Here is a 24,819-nt window from a genome sequence, read left to right as displayed (position 1 = left end):
ACAAAATGTATTTACAAGTTTCAAAGTTAATTGCTGTGTGCAAAACAGCAGGTGCGTGTCTCTCAGTGTCACTGGACAAATAATAAACCCTCACATTAGTCCACGGCAGTCAAGCGTTTTGTATAATTATTACCTAATATCTACGATGCGGATTTATACTGATGGGTGAGCGGAATAGCAACGTTATCGCTTCTTCGCAGTACACTGTTAGAGTTGTCGCGAATTCCCCACCCGCTGTTTTCCTCCCACGCTAGTTCCCAAATTATGTACATGCGTATTCCTCCTTTTATTCGATACTATGGGCTCGTTCATATTAACTCTAAAAAGATTTATCTGCAAAAAAAAAGTTGTTTTAATAAACCCCCCCCCCCCCCCACTTTTTTTTAGGCGCACAGGAGAGATAAGTTGAGAGAATTGGTCTTGTATTAACACGGATTCACCAGACACAGCAGCTCGTTTACTTCCCCTCCCACAGCCATCCCGAATCACCAGTTACAAATAATTTCGGTTCTTTAATCCCAAACAAATTCGATCCGATTTTTCCCACAAGACATGTAAAATTCGAAGTGACTGATTCGTTTATTGCGCTGTCACCGTGGACATTTCATAATTAAAAAGTTAGACAAGTGTGAAAAGATTTTCTGTCAGTGCGATACTTAAGAATTATTAAATATAGACTATGTCAGACTGTCAAAGGGCTACTGTCTTTTTAAAATGCCCCAGAGAGACACATATAATCCTGAATTTATTTGCCGTCCCTCTTGCTGTGCCCATATTCATCATGCTGTTTTGTGTTGAAGAGAAGGTTAACACATGTCGACCATTATCATTCTTACATTCCCTCCTTTCTTTAGGGGCTGTGAAAAGGCCAAGCCTGGTTATAACTCTCCAAGTGTTACCATGGCGACCATCCCGGCAGGAGCTCATTCTCCCATCCTTCCTATTCAAAGTGCCCTCCTCTCAACAATTTTATCATTACAGAGCCGACAAACTAACGAGCATCAAAACACTACCTTGTGCAATTAGCTGGATATTGGGGTGGTAAGGCATGATTGACAGCGCCGAACTATATAATCATCTGTGTCCTAAGGCGGTGAGATCGGATTGGGTCCCGACGTGCATTTGAACCCCTTTACTTTTATATTAGCATCTATCTGTATAATGTGAGGACGCTCCCGTCCTTATGGTGAAGTGTTGACCCCGAGATTGCTGCCTTCCAACTTTATTTTTTTGGGGGAAAAAAAACTTTTCCCCCCCTCGGTATCAAACCTCTCTCTCTGCCACTTACACCCTGCCACACTCATGGATTTGTACCTGTTTGGATTTGTGCTGTCGCTTCTGTTGAATTCGACCCGCGGTCTGGCTGGCTATCCGATCTGGTGGTAAGTACTCCTCTTTGCTGACTCGCGTGTGTGTGTGTGTGTGTGTGTGTGTGTGTGTGTGTGTGTGTGTGTGTGTGTGTGTGTGTGTGTGTGTGTGTGTGTGTGTGTGTGTGTGTGTGTGTGTGTGTGTGTGTGTGTGTGTGTGTGTGTGTGTGTGTGGTTTGCTTTGCTTTGCTTTTTATTCGCGACTGTACGCAGTGAATTGGCTGTGAATAAACTCGTTCCAGCTCATTTGAAAAGGCGGTCAAGGAGGTTTACGCGTGCACTTGGGGAAGTATCTGATCTGATCAACAAACTGTGTTATCTGATGCCTGCTGTATCACATACACCGACTGATTGATCCTGTTACAGGACTGGCAATCCGAGACCCGAGCCAGAAAGAAAGGAAGAAATTAGACGAAACCCACGCCGAACAGGGTTGAACGAAGGGGGAGAATAGGGGAGCGGTAGAGATAAAACAAAAGATTAGATGCTTAATGGTAAAGGAAAATCAAAGGGAGAAATCCGGAGTATACGGAGATGGGCTTAGGAGTGAAAACTGGGGAGAGAAAGTGAGAATAATATTGAGACAGGAGGCGAGGAGATAGACGGGGCTGGCGGAAAAGAGGAATGCAGAATGCAGAAAGAGTGTCAGGTAAGCCTGCCGACTCGCCCCGTCTGCTAGCCGCGGCAAGGGCGTCTCCGCGGCTGGGTAAAACTGAACTGGGTAAAACTTCACCTGAAATATACCACAGTACCATGGACTTGTAACCTCGCCGGACTTTGAAACAGACTCGGGAAAACTGTCGGATGCGTGTTGAAACTTAAAGCTGTCAGCTACCCCCTCTCTCCCCGCTGGCTCAAGCGCTCCCTCAACATCTCCTTTCGCGAAACAAAAGCTTGAAATAATGTGTTTAAATGTAATATATATTTAAAACAAACCATGTTAGTCGTTATCAGATCTACCCACAAGCGATTGGGCAAGGTGTGAAGGAAAGTCTGGCCAACCAATGTATTAATTGTAAAGCACTATTCCGATCAAATAAACTTCTAAAATGTTTTGAACTGGTGAGAGCGTGGATAAACTCCTCGGAGATTAGAGCCGCATTTAGTTTTCATGAGCGTTATCTCGTTTCTAATTGTAACAGATGATTTAGGGATTTTTTTTCAGCAGATACGCTGTTGAAGTGAGATCACCTTAGGACAGGGACAAGCGCAGACTGAGCCAAAGAAAGATTGGAATTCAAACATTGTTTTATTCCAGCACCCATTAGACATCGGAGTTGTTGTTGGAATCCAGACTGCAGCTTTGGCTCGGGTTCCTGTCACCGCAAGGGGCTTTTCAGTTTTTTGAAGAAAATACTCTTTTTACATAGTGCATGTCACGTCCGTTTAAAAAATTATCCCGATGTGCTTTGCAGAGGTTTGAAGACTGACTAGTCGCTGTTGTAATGTTGAAATCACCGCTGCCAATTTGCGCACATCAATCTCCAACTCCCAGTCTGAAGAAGGGTCTCGACCAGAAATGTCACCCATTCCCTCTACCCAGAGGTGCTGCCTGGCCCGCTGAGTTACTCCAGCATTTTGTGTCTATCTACCCTGAACATGAGCACGTTTTGGGGGAAAAAGCTGATTGAATGATAATCCGGAATATTCATATCCCCTTCCCTCTCTTCTCCTGCTTACCGGGCTTTGATTTAATTATATGTGGCCGAATGCGGCGGGGGAGCATTTCACTGTTCACACACCACCCAAGACAGGTACGTGCCCTGGCTGCGCCGCACCCACCGCCTACCTATTCCTGCCCAGGTGTATTGCCGCGTACAGGCTGTGGGAGTAAGAATCTAACTCAGCACCACGCCTCTGTCGGCCTCTCAGTCCGCTCTCTTGGCCACACCAAGCCATCTCCGTTATCAGTTAATTTCTACATTAGGTCACTTTTATTTTACAGAAAGCTATATTCCACCCTGTTTTAACAATATCAGCGAGTTGCTGGATGTGACACATTACGGAGTACCATTCAACGTGACTCACTAGAAGTTACTAGTATAGGAAACCTTTATACATTTAATATTAATTCCGGCGTAGAAACAAAGAGCAAAAGCACCACGTCCCTGGTGTTTGAGGATGTGTTCAATGCGTATGCGCTTTGGTGAGAACCTGTGTGTATATTTTATCAATGATCGCCATATAGAAAGAGATGCGTAGACGTTTTCAGTATAGAAGGGTGAAATATTACTCCGCAATCAGTGTGGAAAAGGAACAGACACACGACTGCATGTGACAGACAAATGGGGAGATATAAGCAAAGGGCAGGGACACAAAGAGATGCGAGGGACATGTAATATGATGAAAGAGAGTTAAAATCCATTTTTGTTCCTTTCTATTCAATGGCAGATTGAGGGCGTGACTTCGCCAAGGAGAGGCAATAGATTCAGAATGACTCCTTCCCCCCGCAGCCGTCCGCCCGCACCCTGAAATCACTCCCATTTATCGCTTGTCGGACGATAAATGTTTTATCTTCCCTGCCTCGTCCCTCCCTCCGACATCTTCATCATCCCTCAGCCAAACCTGACCCTCAGTCTCCACAGACCTAACATTGGGTTAACGCGGCTTGAACCGATGGAAGGAACGGCTCCCGTTTTACTGGGTATGGACTCCATACTATTGTATGGGTGACGGGCCCAATTAATGGGGTCCTTAGGTGACATGTGTAGGAAGGAACTGCAGATGCTGGTTTAAACTGACGAGAGACACAACATGTTGGAGTAACTCAGTGAGACAGGCAGCATCTCTGGAGAGAAGGAATGGATGACGTGTCGTGTCGAGAAGAAACCTTTCGACCCGGAAGTCACCCATTCCTTCTCTCCCTCTTTAATATATTTCAATTTAAACAAAATTTGTCACTTCATCTAAACAACCGCGGCTACAACGAATAATGCCAGGGGGTAGATACAAAATGCTGGAGTGCCTCAGCGGGACAAGCAGCATCTCTGGAGAGAAGGAATGGGTGACGTGTCGGGTCGAGACCCTTTCTCAGACTGACCCGAAACGTCACCCATTCCTTCTCTCCAGAGATGCTGCCTGTCCTGCCGAGTTACTCCAGCATCTTGTGTCTATCTTCGGTGTAAACCAGCATCTGCGGTTTCTTCCTACACTATCAAACGAGAGATGAAGATACTGTACTTTGATAGAGGTGGGTGGGGGGTGGGTGCGGGGAACGAACATCACAGTGGAAAATTGGAAGGGGAAAAGTCTCAAATGGTGCGGCGCAGGTTGGGTGGGATAACTTGTCTCTTGTGCTGTGCGATTCTATGGTACCAATGTTGATTCAGGTTAACAAGGGATACAAACCCGAGCCTCCAAATTCAAAGCGACTCGTGTTCAGGTTTCGTGGGTATGCAGATAAGTGTGATTTGTAATGTTTACACTGTAAGTGGCAATTTGTTCATATCTAAAATTAATTATCTTCTTTAGCCAATGAGCTAATTTCAGAAAGTGGAAGTGCACAAACCGAGGGCGCAGTTACGAGTATTTATTTCGTAATGATTGCTCACGCCAACGAGGGGTGAGATCCGGGTCCTGACCTCCCTCTCCCTCTCCCTCTCTCCCCATCGACCCGGGGCTCTACCTGCGGCATGTCAGGTCATGAACTCTCACCTGGAGATTAACCCAAGACAGTTCAAAGCTCCCAACTCGGCGCAGACTGGCCGGCTCTGATATGACTTCAGCCAACACATTTTTAAAAAGGGGGGAAGGGGCGAATTCTGCGCAAAATAAAGCGAAATGCTTTGGAAAGTATCAACACATCCCTCCCAACACGTTCAGTTTGACAGGGTATTTGCACGCCAGTGTCTATGCGAGTCTACGTTTAAACGCTTTTAAGTTTTCAGAAACATTAAAACGTCTTTTTTTTCCTTCATAGAAAAACCAAGGGATCAAATTTAAACTAAATTTAGATCGCACCATTCAGACTGCCCTGATGTTCCGCCCAATCCACTTCACTGACTTTCTTGGCGTTTAAATTTAAAATATTTAAAGTTTTGTGGCTTATTGTGTTTAGTCTGATATTGTTTGCGCCTCTCTTGAGAGATCCCACGCGACATCATGACACATTTCTTCAGCCTCTCACTGTTGTCTGTGACATTGTCAAACCCGGGTGTTAGGGCTCAGTCAGACGCGAGGTTCGCACCCTGCAGCCCGCTGGTGAGTCACTGCCAACGAATATGATGAATGGAGGAAGTGGCTTGTCACCGGCTGTCCTGTCCACGGACAGTGATGGAATATGTCTTCTCAACAGCGATGACGGGCGCCAGTTCTTGCCCATCCAGGCGCAGGAGGCATATTTCACTCCGCTATCCACTCACCCTGACCCGCCCCACTATTATTTACAGTATTTCAAACCCGTTTTAAATAAATCAATCTTAAAGAGACCATTCAGTGTTTGGTTAGTGTTCGGCATAAGGTTTGATAATGTTTATGTATGTCTAAAGACTTTTAGACAAAGTCATACCCCTCAGCACAGAAAGTGGCCCTTCGGCCCACCATGTCCATACTTTTCTATACTAATCCCAATTACCAGCGCTACGCCCACAGCCTGCTATGACCTGGTGATCCAAAGTACTGGTCCAGACACCTTTTAAATGCTGTGAAAATCGTTACCTCGAAGAAATAATATTTCTGGAACAGAGAAGGTTAAGAGGAGATTTATTGCCGGGGTTTAAGACCCATGGGCAGTTTCGAAAAGAGTGAAAAGGGAATATTTTCACTTAGGGAGAGGTAGAGGTGAGTTGATGTAAGGATGAGAGGGAACATTGCGAGGATCTGGAATTTCCTAGCTGGATGTTGGTGAGAATAAATTCAACAATTTATTTGAAAGTGAATTGGATTTGTACTCAAAGGAGGGACAAATGCCGAATTATAGGGAAAACTGCAAGAGAATGTGGCTGCAGTGATATTAATTTCCTTCAAAGACCCAAATAGAAGCACTAAGGGGCGTGACCTTCAAGATTATGATTCCAATTTAAAAAAAAATCTTAACTGATATGTAAAATTTGGGAGAAGATGCTCTCCTTTTGATGAGGCCTCGAGTTCTGTCCCAAGGAACCGATGTCATCTCATTTCATATGCGTCCGTCATCGGCGGACAATTTAACTCGAGCAAGGTCTGACGATGGGAAGGTGTATATGTTAAACAATTATGGAAAGTACTGGCAAAGACTTGCAGTTTCTGAGAGGGGAATTCCGAAAACTCCGTCAACTCCAACCGAATTTTGAAGGATGAGGGGCTATCTTATAGAAATTGAAGGCTAGATGCAGGAAACATGTTCCCGATGTTGGGGGGGGGGGGTCCAGAACCAGGGGTCACAGTTTACGAAAAAGGGGTAGGCCAATTAAGACTGAGATGACGAAAAACTTTTTCACACAGAGATTTGTAAATCTGTGAAATTCTCTGCCACAGAAGGCAGTGGAGGCCAATTCACTGGATATATTCAAGAGAGAGTTAGATATAGCTCTTGGGGCTAACGGAATCAAGGGATATGGTGAGAAAGCAGGAACGGAGTACTGAGTTTGGATGATCAGCCATGATCATATTGAATGGCGGTGCAGGATCGAAGGGCCGAATGGCACATTCCTGCACATATTTTCTATGTTTTTATGTTTAACTCGACGAAGCAGCTTGCAGTGAGTGGCGGAGGTCTACGGGAGACATTCCTGGTCGCACGTGGGCGTATGAGCGTGTGTACACATGAATAAAATTACTAACAATGTGAATGACTTCAGGCTCATGACTTTGTCGAAGGAGATGAGGGACAACCTGAGAGCCTTAGGCAGAGGTAGATAGAGAACGATGTTCCGAGTAAGCAGAGGCATGGGGAGAAACAGGAGCTAATAGACATGGTAATAGATACATAGAATGATCTACGTGATAGCGATGTAGAATAATGAGAGATAGACAGAGAGAGAGAGAGAGACAGAGAAAGATGGAGGTAGATGGAGATGGTAGATAAATACATACACCATAGATACAAATCGCAAAGTGCTGGTGGCACTCAGTGGGTCAGGCAGCATCTGTGGAGGGAATGGACAGGAGACGTTTCCGGTCTGGACTCTTCATCAGGCAGAAGGCTGAATAAATGTTCGTTTCCCTGCAGAGATGCTGTCCGACCCCGTTAGTTCTTCCGCATTTTGTGTTTTTTTCCTCAAAATTCAAGCATCTGTAGTAAATAGTTAGATAGACAGACAGACGGACAGACGGGTAGGCGGGGGGGGGGGGGGCGGATGGATAGATAGATACACAGACAGACAGAGGGGTATTCAGATAGAGTGGTATATATAAGCAGGGGCAGATATATGTGAAGGTAGATAAATGTGGAGGTAGATAGGCGTGGAGGTAGATAGATGGAGGAATAGATAAAGTGTTCAAGAAGGAACTGCAGATGCTGGAAGATCGAAGGTACTCAAAATTGCTGGAGAAACTCAGCGGGTGCAGCAGCATTCTCCCCCCCACCCCCCATCAGTCTGAAGAAGGGTTTCGGCCCGAAACGTCGCCTATTTCCTTCGCTCCATAGATGCTGCTGCACCCGCTGAGTTTCTCCAGCAATTTTGTGTACCTTGGAGGAGTAGATAGATGGGGGATAGATAGATGCGGGAGCGGGGGGGGGGGGGGGGGGGGGGTAGATAGACGTGGAGATAAGTAGATCGAGAGAGTTGAATGGACATACAACTCGTTAGTTAATCATTTGACAGATAGGACAGGTTTGGAGGGATATGGACCAAGCGCAGGCAGATGGGACTAGAGTAGCTGGGACATGTTGGCCGGTGTGGGCAAGTTGCGGTCTTTTTCCACACTTTATGACTCTACATGCGCTGAGTTCTCGATGTCCTCTTTGGACATTGGCACGCGTGTGTACCGTCTGTGTAATACACGGTCTGTTACATATGTTCACGTTATTTCAGCAACGTGTTTTGTAAGAAAGAAATGTTGGCCATTCAGTTATCTTTTCCTGCTCTAAGAAGATGTAACAGAAAGCCAGCGCGAAGTTACTTTTGCGAGAATCGTTCCCAAGGAATGTGTTTTCTTGGAATCTGTTTGGGATGGTTTCCTGGGGCGTGGTAGACGTGACACACACCATTTACCTCCCGCTAGGCGATTGCTGTAAGAAATCAGTTACCGTTCAAGATCTTGCTTCACTCAGTTCGATTAAGTGAAACCACTTACAAATAAATACATTCCTGTAGGAACATTGCTGAGTTATGTTTAAGAAAAACGGCAAGCATTTCCAAATGTCGGATTTTAATATATATATTACGAGCATGCGAAGTGTAACTAAACTAACATTTCATAAGATCATAAGATCATAAATGATAGGAGCAGAATTAGGCCATTCAGCCCATCAAGTCTACTCCGTCATTCAATCATAACTGATCTATATCTCCCTCTTAACCCAATTCTTCTGCCACTTCCCATAACCTCTGACACCCGTACTAATCAAGAATCTATCTATCTCTGTCCTAAGTATATCCATTAACTTGGTCTCCATAGCCTTCTGTGGCAACGAATTCCACAGATTCACCACCATCTGACTAATTTCGTGAGCATGTGCAGGTAAGGGAGTGTAGTAGAATAGCCAGAGATAGACACACAAAGCTGGAGTAATTCAGCGGGACAGGCAGCATCTCTGGAGAGAAGGAATGGGTGACATTTCGGGTCGAGACCTCTCTTCAGATTGGTTAGGGATATGGGAAACGAGAGATATAGACGGTGATGTGGAGAGATAAAGAACAATGAATGAAAGATATGCAAAAAAGTAACGATGATAAAGGAAACAGGTCATTGTAAGCTGTCTGTAGGGCGAAAATTAGAAGCGAGAGCGATGGAGAGAGAGAGGGAATGCCGGGGCCACCTGAAGTGAGGGAAATCAATATTCATACCACTGCCCAAGCAAAATATGAGATGCTGTTCCTCCAATTTGCGTTTAGCCTCTCTCTGACAATGGAGGAGACCTAGGACAGAAAGGTCTGTGTAGGAATGGGAAGGAGAAGGAGTGCCCAGCAACCGGGAGATCGTGTTGGTTCACACGGGCTGAGCGAAGGTGGCTGCATCTGGAAGCCACCTGCCATTCCTATTACTTGTTAACGTTCATCATTTGGGGGGAATTTCCGATTAGTCGTCAGCCTGTTACATGCTAGGAATTGTGTTAGGTGACTCATTCGGGAAATTGGCAAATGTTAATGGGCATCTTCACCCAATGGGCATCAAGATATATCATCCGGTCAGCGATGCTGGAAGTCCCTGTGCATCACTGACATGCGCATTCATCACAATTTGATACGTTCTTTGCGGCGCAGTAACACAAATGTTTATATTGTCATCTGTTTAAAAAAACAATCATTCTTTGTGCGATAAGCGTGCCTGCAAACACGTGCCATTGGATATGTATGTGTTTTGTCTATGTTTACATAGATTATGCATGTCCGCCTACATTTGCATTGCGTGCATCGTGCGCTTGTGGTGCACGTCTCCGTGTGTATGTCTTGCCTTTGCACATATTCATGTATGTGTTCATTGATGCATGGTGGTGCCTGTGTATGAGTTACCGTGGCACTTTGTGTCATTCTTCGGTATAAACCAGCATCTGCGGTGTCTTCCTACACAGTTTAAGGAAATGGTAGAGTAACATCAATGCAGAGGAATTAGCAGAATAAAGATACTGAACAAATGATGCTTATTCCAAGGCAGACAGTTTAAGGAAATGGACACACAGTGCTGGAGTAACTCAGCAGGACACGCAACATCTCTGGAGAAAAATGATGGTTGACGTTTCGGGTCAAACGTCTGAAGAAGGGTCTCGACCCGAAACGTCACCCATCCCTTTTCTCCAGAGATGCTGCGAGACCCGCTGAGTTACTCCAGCACTTTGTGTCTACCTTCGGTATAAACTAGCATCTGCGGTTTCTTTCTGCACAGATTGGGAAGTGGCTGAGTAACATCAGTGCAGAGGAATTAACAGAATAAAGATACTGAGCAAAGGATGCTTCGCACTGTGAGATATTTAAGGGTGAGAGTGTCAGAATGTGCTGGGTCAGGTAATGGAGGCTGTGGAACCTGGGGGGCTGGGTAAATGAATGGATGTAGCATTGAGATGGACGGGAAATGGAGAAAACAAGTTCACTCCGATCACCATATATTGTCGTGGGGAGGGGAAAGGCAGTTAAATGTGGAGTGTATAAGGTACCTGCTGAAGGTTATCGATAGAAAATGTAACACGTGTTACATTTATGCTTTGCTCCATAGGTTCCTGCGCCTCACGATAATGTGAGGCACTTAAAGTTGTCATATCATTATGGCTTGTTGGCTATAGGTGTCATATTACATTATATTCAGGTTACACACTGTTTTGGACAACATTCGTTGTATCCTTTTCTACGCAACCTATTTGACACAGGTTGGATACTCTACCAATCCAACTCCACCATGTATGTGTTTACACGCGACTACTAGGACACAGGTGTTTGGTAAGTGGTTCCTTGGCAAGCTGTTCCGTTAGCAAATTGGCTGCCACTTTGCCTGAACTGTGGCTAAACTAAACCTGAACCTTCATTGTTGTGAATGTCTGTGGGATTCCCTGAACACCGGATACATGCGACGAAAGTTAAACCCTTTCTGTACAATGCATGGCGAGGTTTCGTAGGATGTCAAAATGTACATGTAGCGGCTACGCAGGAAGAAAAGGTTTAAAATATCGACGTGCCTTTATGCCCTTCCTAACTTGGCTCCCAATTTCTTAGAGTCGTAGCCCAACTTCGGCCCAACTTACCCACACCCGCCAACATGTCCCGTCTACACTAGTTCCCGACCCACGTTTGACCCACATCTCTCCAGACCTATCCTACCCATGTACTTGTCTAACTGTTTCTTAAACGTTGGGATAGTCCCCGCCTCAATTACCTCCTCCGGCAGCTCGTTCCGTACACCCACCACCCTGTGTGTGGGAAAAGTTACCCCTCAGATACCTATTGAATTTATTAAAAAATAAACATTAAAATCTTCTTCTATCTCCTATTAGTGATCAGGGCCCTTTATTTTCTTTCATCAAGTCCTTTGCACGCTCAGTCCACTCCCTCCCCGCAGCTCCACCCTTCTCCTCGTCATTTTGTCCCGTTGGAGTTATTCTTTCAACCTTCTCCACTTCAGAAGTCATGGAGAACTGAGTGGTCCAGGCCATTGCCTTTCACACGAGGAGATGACTCTGCCTTATCTAACAAGGCACCATTTGAAGAGGCGTCGAGTTGGCCCAGTGATCCAGCAGCACTAACTCCCCGACCTGCACCATGTTAAATAAAACGACAAATGGTTTGTGGTCTGGAATGTACCTAGGATATGACGACGTTTCCTCCCTTCCGCGTCAGATTATTATTATTTTCAAAAATGACCTCAAAATGATTACATGAAATTACAACCAAATCTCAATCTGGCGACTAATCACATAATCACATCCCCTACAAGTCCCTTCAGTATTCGTACTTCTTCACCCACCCTCCACACAGACGCATACCACCCCTCAAAAAACGACATGGCCACTAACTTTAATTACATTAAATAAGCGTTATATTTTATCGGACGTTGTTGTGAGCTTCCCAGCATCAAGGCAAGCACGGAACGTGCAACCATTCTGACCAGTTATTCTATAATAGGTGAATATTATCACACAAGTGGGCCTATCGGCGCAACAACAATGCAACTTTATTCTACACTCCATATTGCTCCCCACCCTAGTCTAACTCCATGTTCGTACTCATTTATTTCCACGATCCCCCCCCCCCCCCCCTCCGCCCCCTCTCCTTCTACCACCACCACTATCAGATACACGTATGTGCGGAACACAGTCTGTGTTTGGCAGGCAGTTTCAACCATACAGGATTCAATACAGCCCATTGCTTTGTCAGCAAGATACCCATTGGGCACGTGTGACAAATGCCTCACAACTGACAAGTGGACAAGTCATATAAAAGTGGGGATCCGGGTAGGTGATCAAATCCAACTGCCTGTGACCGTAGGTAGACACAAAATGCTGGAGTAACTCTGCGGGACAGGCAGCATCTCTGGAGAGATGGACGTTTCGGTGACGTTTCGGGTCGAGACCCTTCGTCTGAAGAAGGGTCTCGGCTCGAAACGTCACCCATTCCTTCTCTCCAGAGATGCTGCCTGTCCCGCTGAGTTACTCCAGCATTTCGTGTCTACCTTCGATTTAAACCAGCACCTGCAGTTCTTTCCTACACATTTTGCCAGTGACCGTGGTTGGGCGCAGCAAATCACTGAAATACTAATTAAAATATTTCCAACTTTCTAACAAATATGACAAATATCAACAGGAAATGGTGAAAGTACGCAGCGTGTAAGGCAACATCTGTGGAGAGAGAGAAACAAGTTTCGTTGCAAGCGTTTATACCTAAAATATTGTCTTTTCGCTGTCTTTCCACAGAGGTGCCAAACTCGTTTTTTCAACAAAAAAATAAATAAATTCTGTAAAGGTGGCATTGTGCCAGGCACCAAATATCTTTGAATTGACTGAGATTGTGCCATGGATATTTAAGTCGTTCGTAAGATGCTGTATTTTTATTCCTTTAAAAAAAATGTAAAAAGATCGATGCCCTTCATCGATGTTGGAAGTTTTCTGTTCTGTGCAAGGACTGTCGTCATCTGGACTTGTTCCGTTTCAAAAATAAAATGTGCAAAATTCCATAGGTGGCAATCCTAAATTCAAGCCACGTCGTTTATTTGCTGAAGAAGCAAACGACTGGTATTAGTAACGTGGAATACACACGGTGACCACTGAGCAAAATATGCTTTCCCTGAGAATTAGTTACGGGTTAGGATGACAAACATTCGAATAGTTCTAAATGCCTCAGATCCACCCGTCTAAAAGTATTCAGATAAAGAGAGTCAAGACCAAAGGGGTCTAGGGCCATGGATAAAGAACAGGGACAGTGTAGACTGGATGTGCAGGAAGGAACTGCAGATGCTGGTTTACACCGAATATAAACACAAAATGTTGGAATATTTTGGAAATGGATGCTGTCTGAAGAAGGGTCTTGGCCAAAACGTTACCTATTCATTTTCTCCAGAGATGCTGCTGCCTGACCCGCTGAGTTACTCCAGCATTTAGCGCCTATCTTCAGTATGGACTAGACTTGAGTTCCCCAAACAGAATGTTAAGGCAGGGTAGACAGGTTGATGAGTATTTATCCTGGTGGTAGAGTTCCTAAAATGAGACAAAGACGATTATCTGGAACCACTGGTTGGCGTAAAGGGTAGAAGATATCTAGAGCCCTCGCCTCCCCACTAACCCCCTCCTCCACCACCAACGCCACCCCCCCCCCCCCCCCCCCCCCCCAATGATGAACTGCATCAAATCAAGTTGAGTTTATTGCCATACGCACAAGGACAGTGAGGTAGAGGTCCAATACAAATCTTACTTGCAGCAGCATCACAGGCACATAGACGCAGATAAACACACGTACACATAATTTACACGTAAAATTATGCAAGGCATTAAAGAAGAAAGAAGATTGCAAAAACAAGATTAACGCCAACCCAATTGCGTCTTCCTGAAACAAAACAAAAGCTCACTTAAATATTTAAAGTAATTTTACGATAAAATAATTATTCAATTAATTAAAGTACTAATCACATCAGAATGGCAATTTATGTAACATAAACTGTATTGGTAGGGGAGATACAATGAACTGCAGAAGGACATTTGAACTGTGCAAATTGTGATAAATCATCGCTCAATAATCCCCTGTTTGCCCGTGTGCTGTCTACATGTTAACGTTGACGTACACACAATAAACTCGATGAGTTTAAACAGTTTCAAGACAAGATTTGTTAAATAACATTATGGTTGCTCATTGTCAGGATAAAGTGTTCTATATTACTTAGTCAAACACTGTGGAAGTAGATATTAATAATTAAAAAATGTGCGAATATGGAACCTAAATGTCGATTTAATAGATTCCTGATTTGACTATTATGAAATCCTTTTGGTACTAATAGCCAATACTATGGTGCTATTACCATGGCAGATGCGAGATCCTGATGATTTATTCCACGCAATGCGCATAAGAAAGCGGATTGTAAACAATTCGTTATTAACTATTTGTTGTACCAAACAGATAACGGAGGGGATCAAACTAATTTAACTCTGTGTCCTTGCAGTCCTGATGGTCTTTGGAGGCCGGTGCCAGCTCACCAAATGCCAGAGGCATCCTTGCAGACATATTTTGCAGTAGAGGAATTACCCCAAGTCACGCCCTTCCGCTACTCCGCCACCAACCTTCATGAACTTGCTTGTCCTGTGTGAAGTTACAACTATTAAAATAGTAAGTGTTAGTCGTAAAATCTAAAACAGGCAACATTGGGAAAGATAGAGTAACGATCGCTGTGAGACTGGGTTATCAGAACAAGACTTCCGGAGAAGCACTAGGAATTTAAGTTAGGAATGAAAGTTAGTTAATTTTATTGTAACTCGTTTCTAGCTTCCGTAAATCCTATTCTAGCGGGAAATAAACTTCGTTTCAACATAGCAACACAAGGAACTGCACATGTTGGAATTTTGCACAAAACACAAAGTGCTGGAGGAACTCAGCGGGTTAGGCAAACATCTGCATAGGGAATGGATAGACGAGGTTTAGGAAACGCGACCCGTATTCGGACCACTATGCCGTTGTTTCGATCTTATTACAAAATCCTTTCACTTTGTGATGCATTTATGCAGTGGCCTTTTTTTTTAATGATACTAACCGATCGATTCACGGGGTTAAGAAGATTCCCTCTAAGGTGTCTTTAGAAAACAACAATGGCATAAGATATTCTATATACACCAGATAGTTGTGTTGAGAGGCAAGATTTATTTCATGCACATAAAAGGCATTTTTATGTGCCAGCATTGCCTTTGAAATGTAAAGCATTTTATTGCATTTTGGTAATCAGTACAAATTTGGATGGCTGCAAGTCAAAATGAATTGGATAAAAGAAAGTGTTTGTAACACCATCTCCACTTGAAGGGTCCTGACCCGAATCGTTATCCGCCCATTCCCTCCGCAGATCCGCCTGACCGCTGAGTTCCTCCGGCATTCTGTGATTTGTCCCGTTTCAATTTCTATCTTAACGTAGAAACAATGAGTAATTTCTGCAAGTTCAATGTGATCCGAGATCAGTGCAATATCATTAGGGAGTGGAGGAAGAGAAACTGTGTGGGGATAATCGGCAGATATCCCTTGTTAGTTATTAGGATATAACACCCAAGGGTCCCCTATTTAGGTAACATATATCACTGCCCAGCGGACCGTGACACAATCGCCCTGGGTGAGAAATAATATTAGTTGGTTAATTAATCCTCCAACGGAGTGGCGCAGTCCCATCCTATCCCACCATTCTCCGCGCCCCTGCTAATTCAATGTGCATACATGCATAAGCACTTGTGCACGCCTTCGCGAGGGTGAATCATTAACTCGAGTCAGAGTGCAATTAAACCGAATAGAGATCGATAGCAATTGTAGTGATATGTTTTAACATAACAAATGACATATCAGAAATACGAAGAAACAAGGAACTGCAGATGCTGGTTTACAAACAAAGACACCTACTGCTGGAATAACTCATATTCACGTTCTCCAGATATGCTGCCTGGCCCGGTATGTTACTCCATCACTTTGTGTCTTTTTTTACAGCAAAGATAGACGGACCCATCAATGACAATTTAGCAGGAAACAATATATTTAAATTAAACGAATAACTACATTGTTGTAATATAGGGTTATCTGTCCCTTTTTTTTGCAAGATATCCCAGGTAAAGAGACCTTTGCAGATGTTTTTCAGGAAATGTGAAAAATGCCAACATGTCCTCGATGGAATGGAAATGGAATGGAATTCGACTTTACTGAGAGTCCAAAACATTTCTGACTGCGGGGCACAGAACTCCAGGGGAGGAGATTGTAGCGCTCGTTACTAATTGATATTGGGACAGAGAGCCGAGCTTCGGTTGAAAACGAACTCACTTGTAGGAATAGCGAGATAGAGGGGAGAAATGGGGAGAAAGAAAATAAAGTAAATAGAGAGAAAAGACCAGAAGCGACAGCGCTCCATCAACATAGCAAACGTGCCAGTTAAAAGCTGTATAACATTGCTCAGTGTAATGTAAATCATCTCGGGCAGTTCTCGAAGCTGTCACCCAGAAGCTCTTTCAGGCAGCTGCTCTTTCAGGTTCCTGCAGTTCTATTTTCCACACGTCATTAATGTGGATTTTATGAACTCAGACTTTTTTTTTCTTGTTGGGGAGGTGTGAGGAGGAATGAAAACGAGGACGCGATTCCCCCTAATTATAGTCGCTCCAGACTTATGCTCGTTAGAAGAAGACACGATGAAGGCATTGGCATCAGTGGGGCTTTGTGTGTGAAGAGCAGAGTTAAATATATGATTGTCACACCAAGCATCTCCCATCTTTGTCACCTCACTGCTGGCTCGGGGGCGGAGAGGTGTGGGGGGGGGGGGGGGGGGGGGGGGGGGGCTCAGCGCCACTGGATAGGTAATATCGGCAACAAATAACTATGTCCACTTCATTCTTTTCTTACGTACAGTCCAATAGAGTATTGCCCTACCTAAAAACAAGCATATATTGCACATACGCAGTATACTCCATCGTCTGTTTTTGCTTGGCTATTTGCGTGTGTCCAAATGTTCATGTACTTATGATCTGTTTAGTAGGTCTGCCAATGTAACACATCACTTACCTCCCTGAGTATTCACACATTCGTGTTTCTAGTTATATAACGATTTGCTCCAGCACTCAGTTTCCTACCTATTCGTTAATCTAATAATATTGCTGGAAATACTCATAAACCACCCCACACCCTCCACCCACAACAGAAAACACACACACACACACACACACACACACACACACACACACACACACACACACACACACACACACACACACACACACAGAAAATACACAAACACAGAAAATACACAAACACAGAAAACACACGCACGCACACACACACACACACACACACACACACACACACACACACACACACACACACACAACACACACACACACACAGAAAATACACAGACACAGAAAACACACGCACACACACACACACACACACACACACACAACACAGAAACACACTCACACACACACACACACACACACACACTCACACGCACACACAGAAAAAACACACACACACACACACACACACAGAAAATACACAGACACAGAAAACACACGCACGCACACACACACACACAACACAGAAACACACTCACACACACACACACACACACTCACACGCACACACAAAAAACACACACACACACACACACTCACACAACACAGAAACACACACTCACACAACACACACACACATACACACACACACACACAGAAAACACACACACACACACACACACACACACACACACACACTCACACAACACAGAAACACACACTCACACACAACACAACACACCCAACACACACAGAAAACACACACATACACACACATATAATTGTTAAAAGAGAACTGCTTCTTTATATATATATATATATATATATATATATATATATATATATATATATATATATATATGATATATTAAAAGAAGCAATTCTGTAGTAACAATTTTACACGTGTATGTAAGAAATCAGATGCGTGGCTGTAACACACTCTATACTCTCAGACATGTCCCAAATAATCTATTCAGTAGCCACGACAGACTGTGAAGCTCAGCAATGTTGTATCAAGCAAAGACTTGAAACATGTTGTCATATTACAAGGGAGAGAATGAGAAAAGTGAACCGGAGCCTGATATAGAGCCGGAGGGAGAGCAACGTGATTTATGCTTGGCTGTTAATAGCTTCAGAGAGTGTGCCCAAAGGAATCGAGACTAACCTCACAGAACATGTAGGACGTCTGAACGGATTCCTAGACGGATTAGAAGAGAAATCATTATCAAATAGCCTCCATTAATGAGAATTATCAGTCCCTCATTGAAACACCTTGTCATGTGTAACATTGCAGCCAAATATAATCCAAGGCCAACAAATTGAAATCGAAACGTAAACAATAATGTTTAAACATCCTGGTAAAGGTTATCCAAGCGCGACCCTGCTTCTTGCCACGTGCGCTCAGAGTATAATTCGAGTCTCACCTGTTAAAGACGGCTCGGGTTACACGGTGGGTCTGAAAGCCCATGAAGTCTGAATTTGGTCGATGATACAGTTTGCATTGTTTATCTGTAACTTCTAAACTATTGCTCGCTCTCACTCCACTCCATCGGTTGACATTTGGACGACGGATCGTGGCGGCACACAAATGCTCATTATATTGGTGTGCATCTAATTACCAGCAGTTTCACCCTTAATAGTAAAAGCAAAATCATTTTCAGCTTTGACTCCAAGGTGGGATCTGCCATCTATCCGTCCCATTGGGATTATACGAGGTAATTGGAAATTTATCAGTGGCTCTCCCGGTCCTCGCGTTACTTAGAATCGAGGAGTTATCACGGGTATGTGTAGGAAGGAACTGCAGATGCTGGCTTCCACCGAAGATAGATACAAAATTCTGGAGTAGTTCAGCGGGTCAGGCAGCATCTTTGGAAAATAGGAATAGGCGACGTATTGCGTCGTGGGTGAGGTCGCGGCGGGAGGAAAGATCAGGGGCTCACGTTGAGTATTGGGATCAATCCCAGTTGCAGTGCAAACACTGTTCCACAACGGTGCCCATTCCTGTCCCAAACTAAAATGTACTGTCTGCCAGGTATCGCCCCTAAACATCAACCAAACCAACAGCCCTGCTGTTCAATCCCCTGCGTTAGAGTCATACAGCGAGTCATAGAGTCATGCAGCATAGAAACAGGCCCTTCAGCCCACGGCGAGAAAGATGCCGTATCTAACCTAATCGCAGTTGCCTGCATTTGGCCACATCACTGTGAATCTTTATATTTTTCAAAGATATGCGCAGAAAGCTGGAGTAACTCAGCAGGTCAGGCAGCACCTCTGGAGATATTTTCCACATCGCTCTAAACCTTTCCTATGTACCTGGTTTTTTTAATGTTGTTATTGTACCTGTCTCAGTTATTGGTTTAATACTAAGGCCCCTCGCAGCATTTTGCAACCGTATAAAAACGATGACAATTGACCTGATTTTTTTTAAAGTTGCTTTAAATGTCAAAATCAAGATCTATAGCCGAGCGCCATGGCCGAGAGCGAAAGCCGCTGGAACAGTGAATGTTGAGTGAGGGGGGAAATCTTGACAGCGAAGTGAATGAAGGCGACAGGCAGCCTGTGGTCTGCTTCACCTGCGTAGAAACGGAATAATCCATGGGCATACTCTGTTTACTTTAATTCCCAGAACTATTTTAAAATAACAATGGTTGTAAAATTATGTTGTTATCAATTTAGACAATTTTCTTTTAACAATCTGTCAGTCTAACAAATGTTTTTCACACAAAGGGTGGTGGATGTAGGGAACAAGCTGCCAGAGGAGGTAGTTGAGGCAGGGACTATACCAACATTTAAGAAACAGTTGGACAGGTACATGGGTAGGACAGGTTTGGAGCGATATGGACCAAACGGTGGCAGGTGGGATGAGTGTAGCTGTGACATGTTGGCCGGTGTGGGCAAGTTGGGCCGAGGGGCCTGTTTCCACCCTGTATCACTATTTGACTCTATGACTCTTACAGTGGCGGCCCGATTCCCCTATTCCCTCTCACACCTAAACCAGGCAGATACAAAGTGCGCTGAATTGTGTGGAATTCGCTCCTCAGCACACTACCATCATTATTTCCTTTGGAAGTAACGAGTGGTTATTGTAGAGGTGTTACAGGTGGATATTGACCCTCACAATCTATCTAATCTAATAGCAATAGGTCACACTTTTGGCCTGACACAGATCTAGTCACTCGGTTGCTGATCAGCGTGGCTTTCTGGTCTTCAAACTTCGGTTTGATACATCTCTGGGATTATAATTTTTAATATAAACAGGGCATCAACTCAAAAGAGAATTTTAAATGTTGAGGACTTCACTATTCGGGGCCATTTTAATTCATGGGAAAATTTACTTATTATGTGAATCATTAAAGACAATAGTCTTCGCTGATAATGGAGTCAAACTGCCCAAATACTAATCAAGAAAGCTCTAAAGTGGAAGGTGTTTGTCAACTGTCCCTGAACTGTGTACTCGGGAAAAGACAGGATACTGCCCTAGTCTATGTGTAACTGAGCTCAGCCTTCCGATTAACTCAATCGCAATGTCCCATTCTGCCCTCTTCTATTTTACCAGAGCCATTCCCCATTTCAGAATCTGCACAAATAACCATTTTAGCAAGGACATGTACTAGGAAATTCATCCGCGGCACATCATAATAACAAGCAATTGTACTATTGTTGCTTAAACATAACTTTAAGAATTATTTCAGCAATTTTGCCAACAGCTTTAATTGTTTGCTGTGGCCCCAGAATCCCATCCTTAATTTCCCATTGCATTGTTCTTGTCCCTAATAATTCAGAATGTATTTCTTAAATCTAAAGTTTTAATGATTGATGGCAGACACTCAGGATATTCTATTGTTTAATGTTGAATCTGAGCTGGTCGAGCAAAAATCTGCAACTACTTCACAAGTATGTGGCTAATGTTTATAATCAAAGCAACATATTAGAAAGCCTATTACCACTATCTATAAATGTGGTATATAATACATAAGGTATGAAAGCTATGTCTATTTGTCCATAACATCTATATATTTTGCAGGGGGTTATGAATTATATTTGATATGCATATATATATTTCGGATTTCCAACATTCATATTACTGTCTTTTGTCGAATTGTCCTTGGTCACCTTCATATTAATTTCCTCTCCTTCTTGTTCTCCCTTTAACTTATGTTCCATGTTCTCTAGTGGTTTTTCTTCCTCCCTCTCTCCTCTAGTGAACATTTTTTCATACTGTGGTAGGCCGACAACAAGCCATTAATATTGTTCATCACGTTTTACACTCGGGCCTTTGGATAAAACAGCTCTCAGCTGTTCTCCTCCTCGATTTCTACCATCCCTCAGTCCAAAGCATGCAGTCAAACCTCTTCAAAGTCCAGTACTGCACAACATAGAGTCTACTGCACAGCTCTACTGGTCCTGCCTCAATGGACACAGAGCTGGAGACCCAGTGCACTCCTAAACCCACCAGTACATACAGCACCCGTCAGGGTGGGTGAAGTGCCAGTGTGGCTGCCATTTGCTGACAGTGATGTTCATGATGAACAAATACAGCTCAAGAATACCAACAAGTTCGTGAAATTTGATCAAGGGCCAGCAGAGGTTCGACAATCAGATAAGACATGCCGCAGGTGAAATTAGCTATCAGAACGTCAAATATTTGCAAAGTTCCTACTAATCTGATCTATTACAAATTAATTGAACATAAATTATAGAACATAGAACAGTACAGCACAGAAATGGGCCATTTGGCCGACAATATCTGTGCTGAACACTGTGCCGAGATAAACTAATCTCGTTTGCCTGCACAGGATCGATATCCATCCTTTCTCTGCATATCCTTGCGCCAATTCAAAAGTCTCTGAAATGTCACTATTGTATCTGCATTCCAGGCGCCCACCACACTCTGTGAAATACTTGCCCCGTACATCTCCATTAAACTAAAATAAAACTAAATAGAATCTTCCCACAAATCTCTCCTATTTGTGATAAATGTCTACATTTAGAGGCTAATTTAACACATACGTTTGCAAACTGTATAAAACTTAAACATTTCTGGACTGATATTTTTGAAATAACTTCAGAAGTTATTAATACAAAACTGGACCCAGACACAAAATTAATAATACTTGGAATATCAGAACAAAGCTTAACACTCACAACAAACCAAAGAAATTTCCTCAACTACAGTATAATAACCGGAAAAAAATTAATATTAAAATTTTGGAAAGGCCCTACAACCCCCACAATTAAAATGTGGATTACGGAAATGTCGGAGACCCTATACTTAGAAAGAATTAGACTTGTCTTAATGGACAAACAAGATCTTTTCCATAAAATTTGGGCTCCATTCATTAACTATCTGAAGGGATAGATTGGCACAGCACGAGGACCCAACTGAAACTTGAACTCAGGAATAGATGAAAAGCTATACTTTATAACCTACGAACCTATCTCCATTGATGTATTACTGGTAACCCATTCCACCTCCCTTGTTTTTCTGTTGTGTTTTTTTTTTGCTTTCTTTTTTATTTGTAACTTTCTACCCTCTCTTTTTCCCTCTTTCTATAAAAAATAAAAACACTAGAAGCAGAAGTAATCAATAATGGAAAATTTTAATAATGTATGACTGATGTATATGAAAAGTTTTTTTTACTATAATATGTAACTACATTTTATAATATGTCTACTTCTAATAAATAAATTAAAAAAAAACAAAAAAAATAAATAAAAAACTTCGCCTCTCTCATCTTAAAGCTATGCTCTTTGACATTTCTATCCAGGGAAAAAGGTTCCGACTGTCCACCCCATCTATGCTTCATCTAATTTTATGCACTTCTATCGGGTCTGGTTTTAATCATACTGTTAAAGATGTTATACTGTTAAAAACTTTAAACATATTTCACAATTGATATTAAAATTTGGCATAATCTCATAAAATAACAGAACACATTTAAATATATTTGTTAATATAATTGATTAAAAAATGTAAAATACTTCAAACTTGCTATTCTGTCACAGAAACATTCAGTCTCCTGTCCATTGAAATAAAGGGAATCATCAAACCTTTTCCATTGCTAGTTCTGCTCTTACTAAATCTGTTTCTCTCCACTCCCCCTCTCCCCTGGCATCCAACATCAACTTCTCCACTTCTGCTTTGTTATGGTATAAGAAAAATATATGAGCTTTTAAAAAAATTCCCTATCACCTTTGGATATTTGAATTCACGATGATTATAAAAATGCTACCTAGTAAATTTGATGGGATTTGTTTTGTGAAACTATTCAAGTGATCTAAACTTCTTGATATTTTAAATATTAAGATCGTTTAAAAATGCAGGAGTGCAGAGCCAACAAAATGAACATTAGAAGAGCACATTGACAGGAAATGTATGCGATCAATGCGCATAGCTCTCTCTCTGTATTTGTAGTTAGATGTGTGCATCTTATACCTGCACATGTGGAAATGTATGTGTTCATTCAGAGTATGTGTGAATTTATATATTTCCATATCTGCCCACAAATCTCCTGACATCATACGTGGAAGGCTACACAAAGAATATTGTCTGTTACTTCACTCTCTGCCCTGCGTGCTGCTGTTTTCTCCTCTTCTTTTTATATCCTACTCTTTGCCTTTTACGTTCCCCCTACAAATACCATTTGATCTGTTTCTCTAGTTCTTATTTGCTTTTCCTTTCAGGGCGGAGGTTGATGTTGTACAGCATTATGACGGGGGACTGATCTACTAATTGCTGCACCTTCAGGTGGCTCTTGAAGGAAGATTTGCTCAGCTGTCACCTCACTGTTAAAGTCACTCCATGAGTGGCAGAGTGGTGCAGCGGTAGAGTTGCTCCCTTACAGTATCAGAGACCCGGGTTCGATACTGACTATGGGCACTGTCGGTATGGAGTTTGTACGTTCTCCCTGTGACCACGTGGGTTTTCCCTGGGTACTCCAGTTTCCTCCTGCATTCCAAAGACCTACAGGTTTGTAGGCGTGTAGGACAGCACTAGTGTACTGGTCGGCGTAGACTCGGTGGGCCGAAGGGCCTGTTTCCATGATGTATGTCTAAAATTCTAAAGTCTATGGAAGATGTAGCTCCCAGAGTTTGTCAACACAGTGGGACCTCCCTGCCTGATATTCTAATTCAATCTACATTGTGCCAATTACCATTCACTTACACCATTGGAACACTGTCCCATCTCGTGGTCATTGATTCTGCTGCCTCGTGCCCCTGGAACCACCCAGTGAAACTCATTCTCATTTCCTCTGCTGTTATCTCTCTCATAAACTCACTTCAATAATTCTCAACAGTGTTACCTACTCTGCTCAAGGGCAGGTGCTGAGTGCTCCAGAACTATGGCACCCACACCATCAACAACAATGACCTCTCCCACACTCCCATCCCCAACAGACACTCTGCTCCACTCCACTTCTTCTCTGTTCCAAAACTTCCTCTCTGCTTTCATCAATACACTTTGTGAAATGCATCTTGTTTTCAACCAGTCAGGTTGAGTAAAGTGCCCTGTCTTTTGCTTTTCATGCCACTTCTACCTTGTTGTCTCACAGGGGCCAGCAATGAAATGCCCACAGGTTCTCACTCCCAATTCAACAAGAGATTGTCCACCAGCATCAAAATTCTTCTTGAAAATGAGTTACAAAAATTAAA

General features: G+C 43.1%; 1 protein-coding gene across 1 annotated transcript in view; it reads left to right on the top strand.

Annotated features, from left to right (window-relative positions):
• Nucleotides 1-908: 908 nt before the first annotated feature.
• The window catches only part of wnt3 (Wnt family member 3), a 59,086-nt gene continuing 35,175 nt past the window's right edge, over nt 909-24,819 (top strand). The window contains exon 1 of the mRNA XM_033035100.1: nt 909-1,382. Coding sequence (XP_032890991.1) covers nt 1,303-1,382 — 80 coding nt within the window. The 5' untranslated portion in view covers nt 909-1,302. The remainder of the gene's footprint in view (nt 1,383-24,819) is intronic.

Source organism: Amblyraja radiata, chromosome 16 (assembly GCF_010909765.2).
Source record: "Amblyraja radiata isolate CabotCenter1 chromosome 16, sAmbRad1.1.pri, whole genome shotgun sequence".
In the NCBI taxonomy this organism is placed as follows: Eukaryota; Metazoa; Chordata; class Chondrichthyes; order Rajiformes; family Rajidae; genus Amblyraja; species Amblyraja radiata.
Note: the sequence above shows the minus strand (reverse complement) of the source record. Positions and strands in the feature narration are given on the sequence as shown.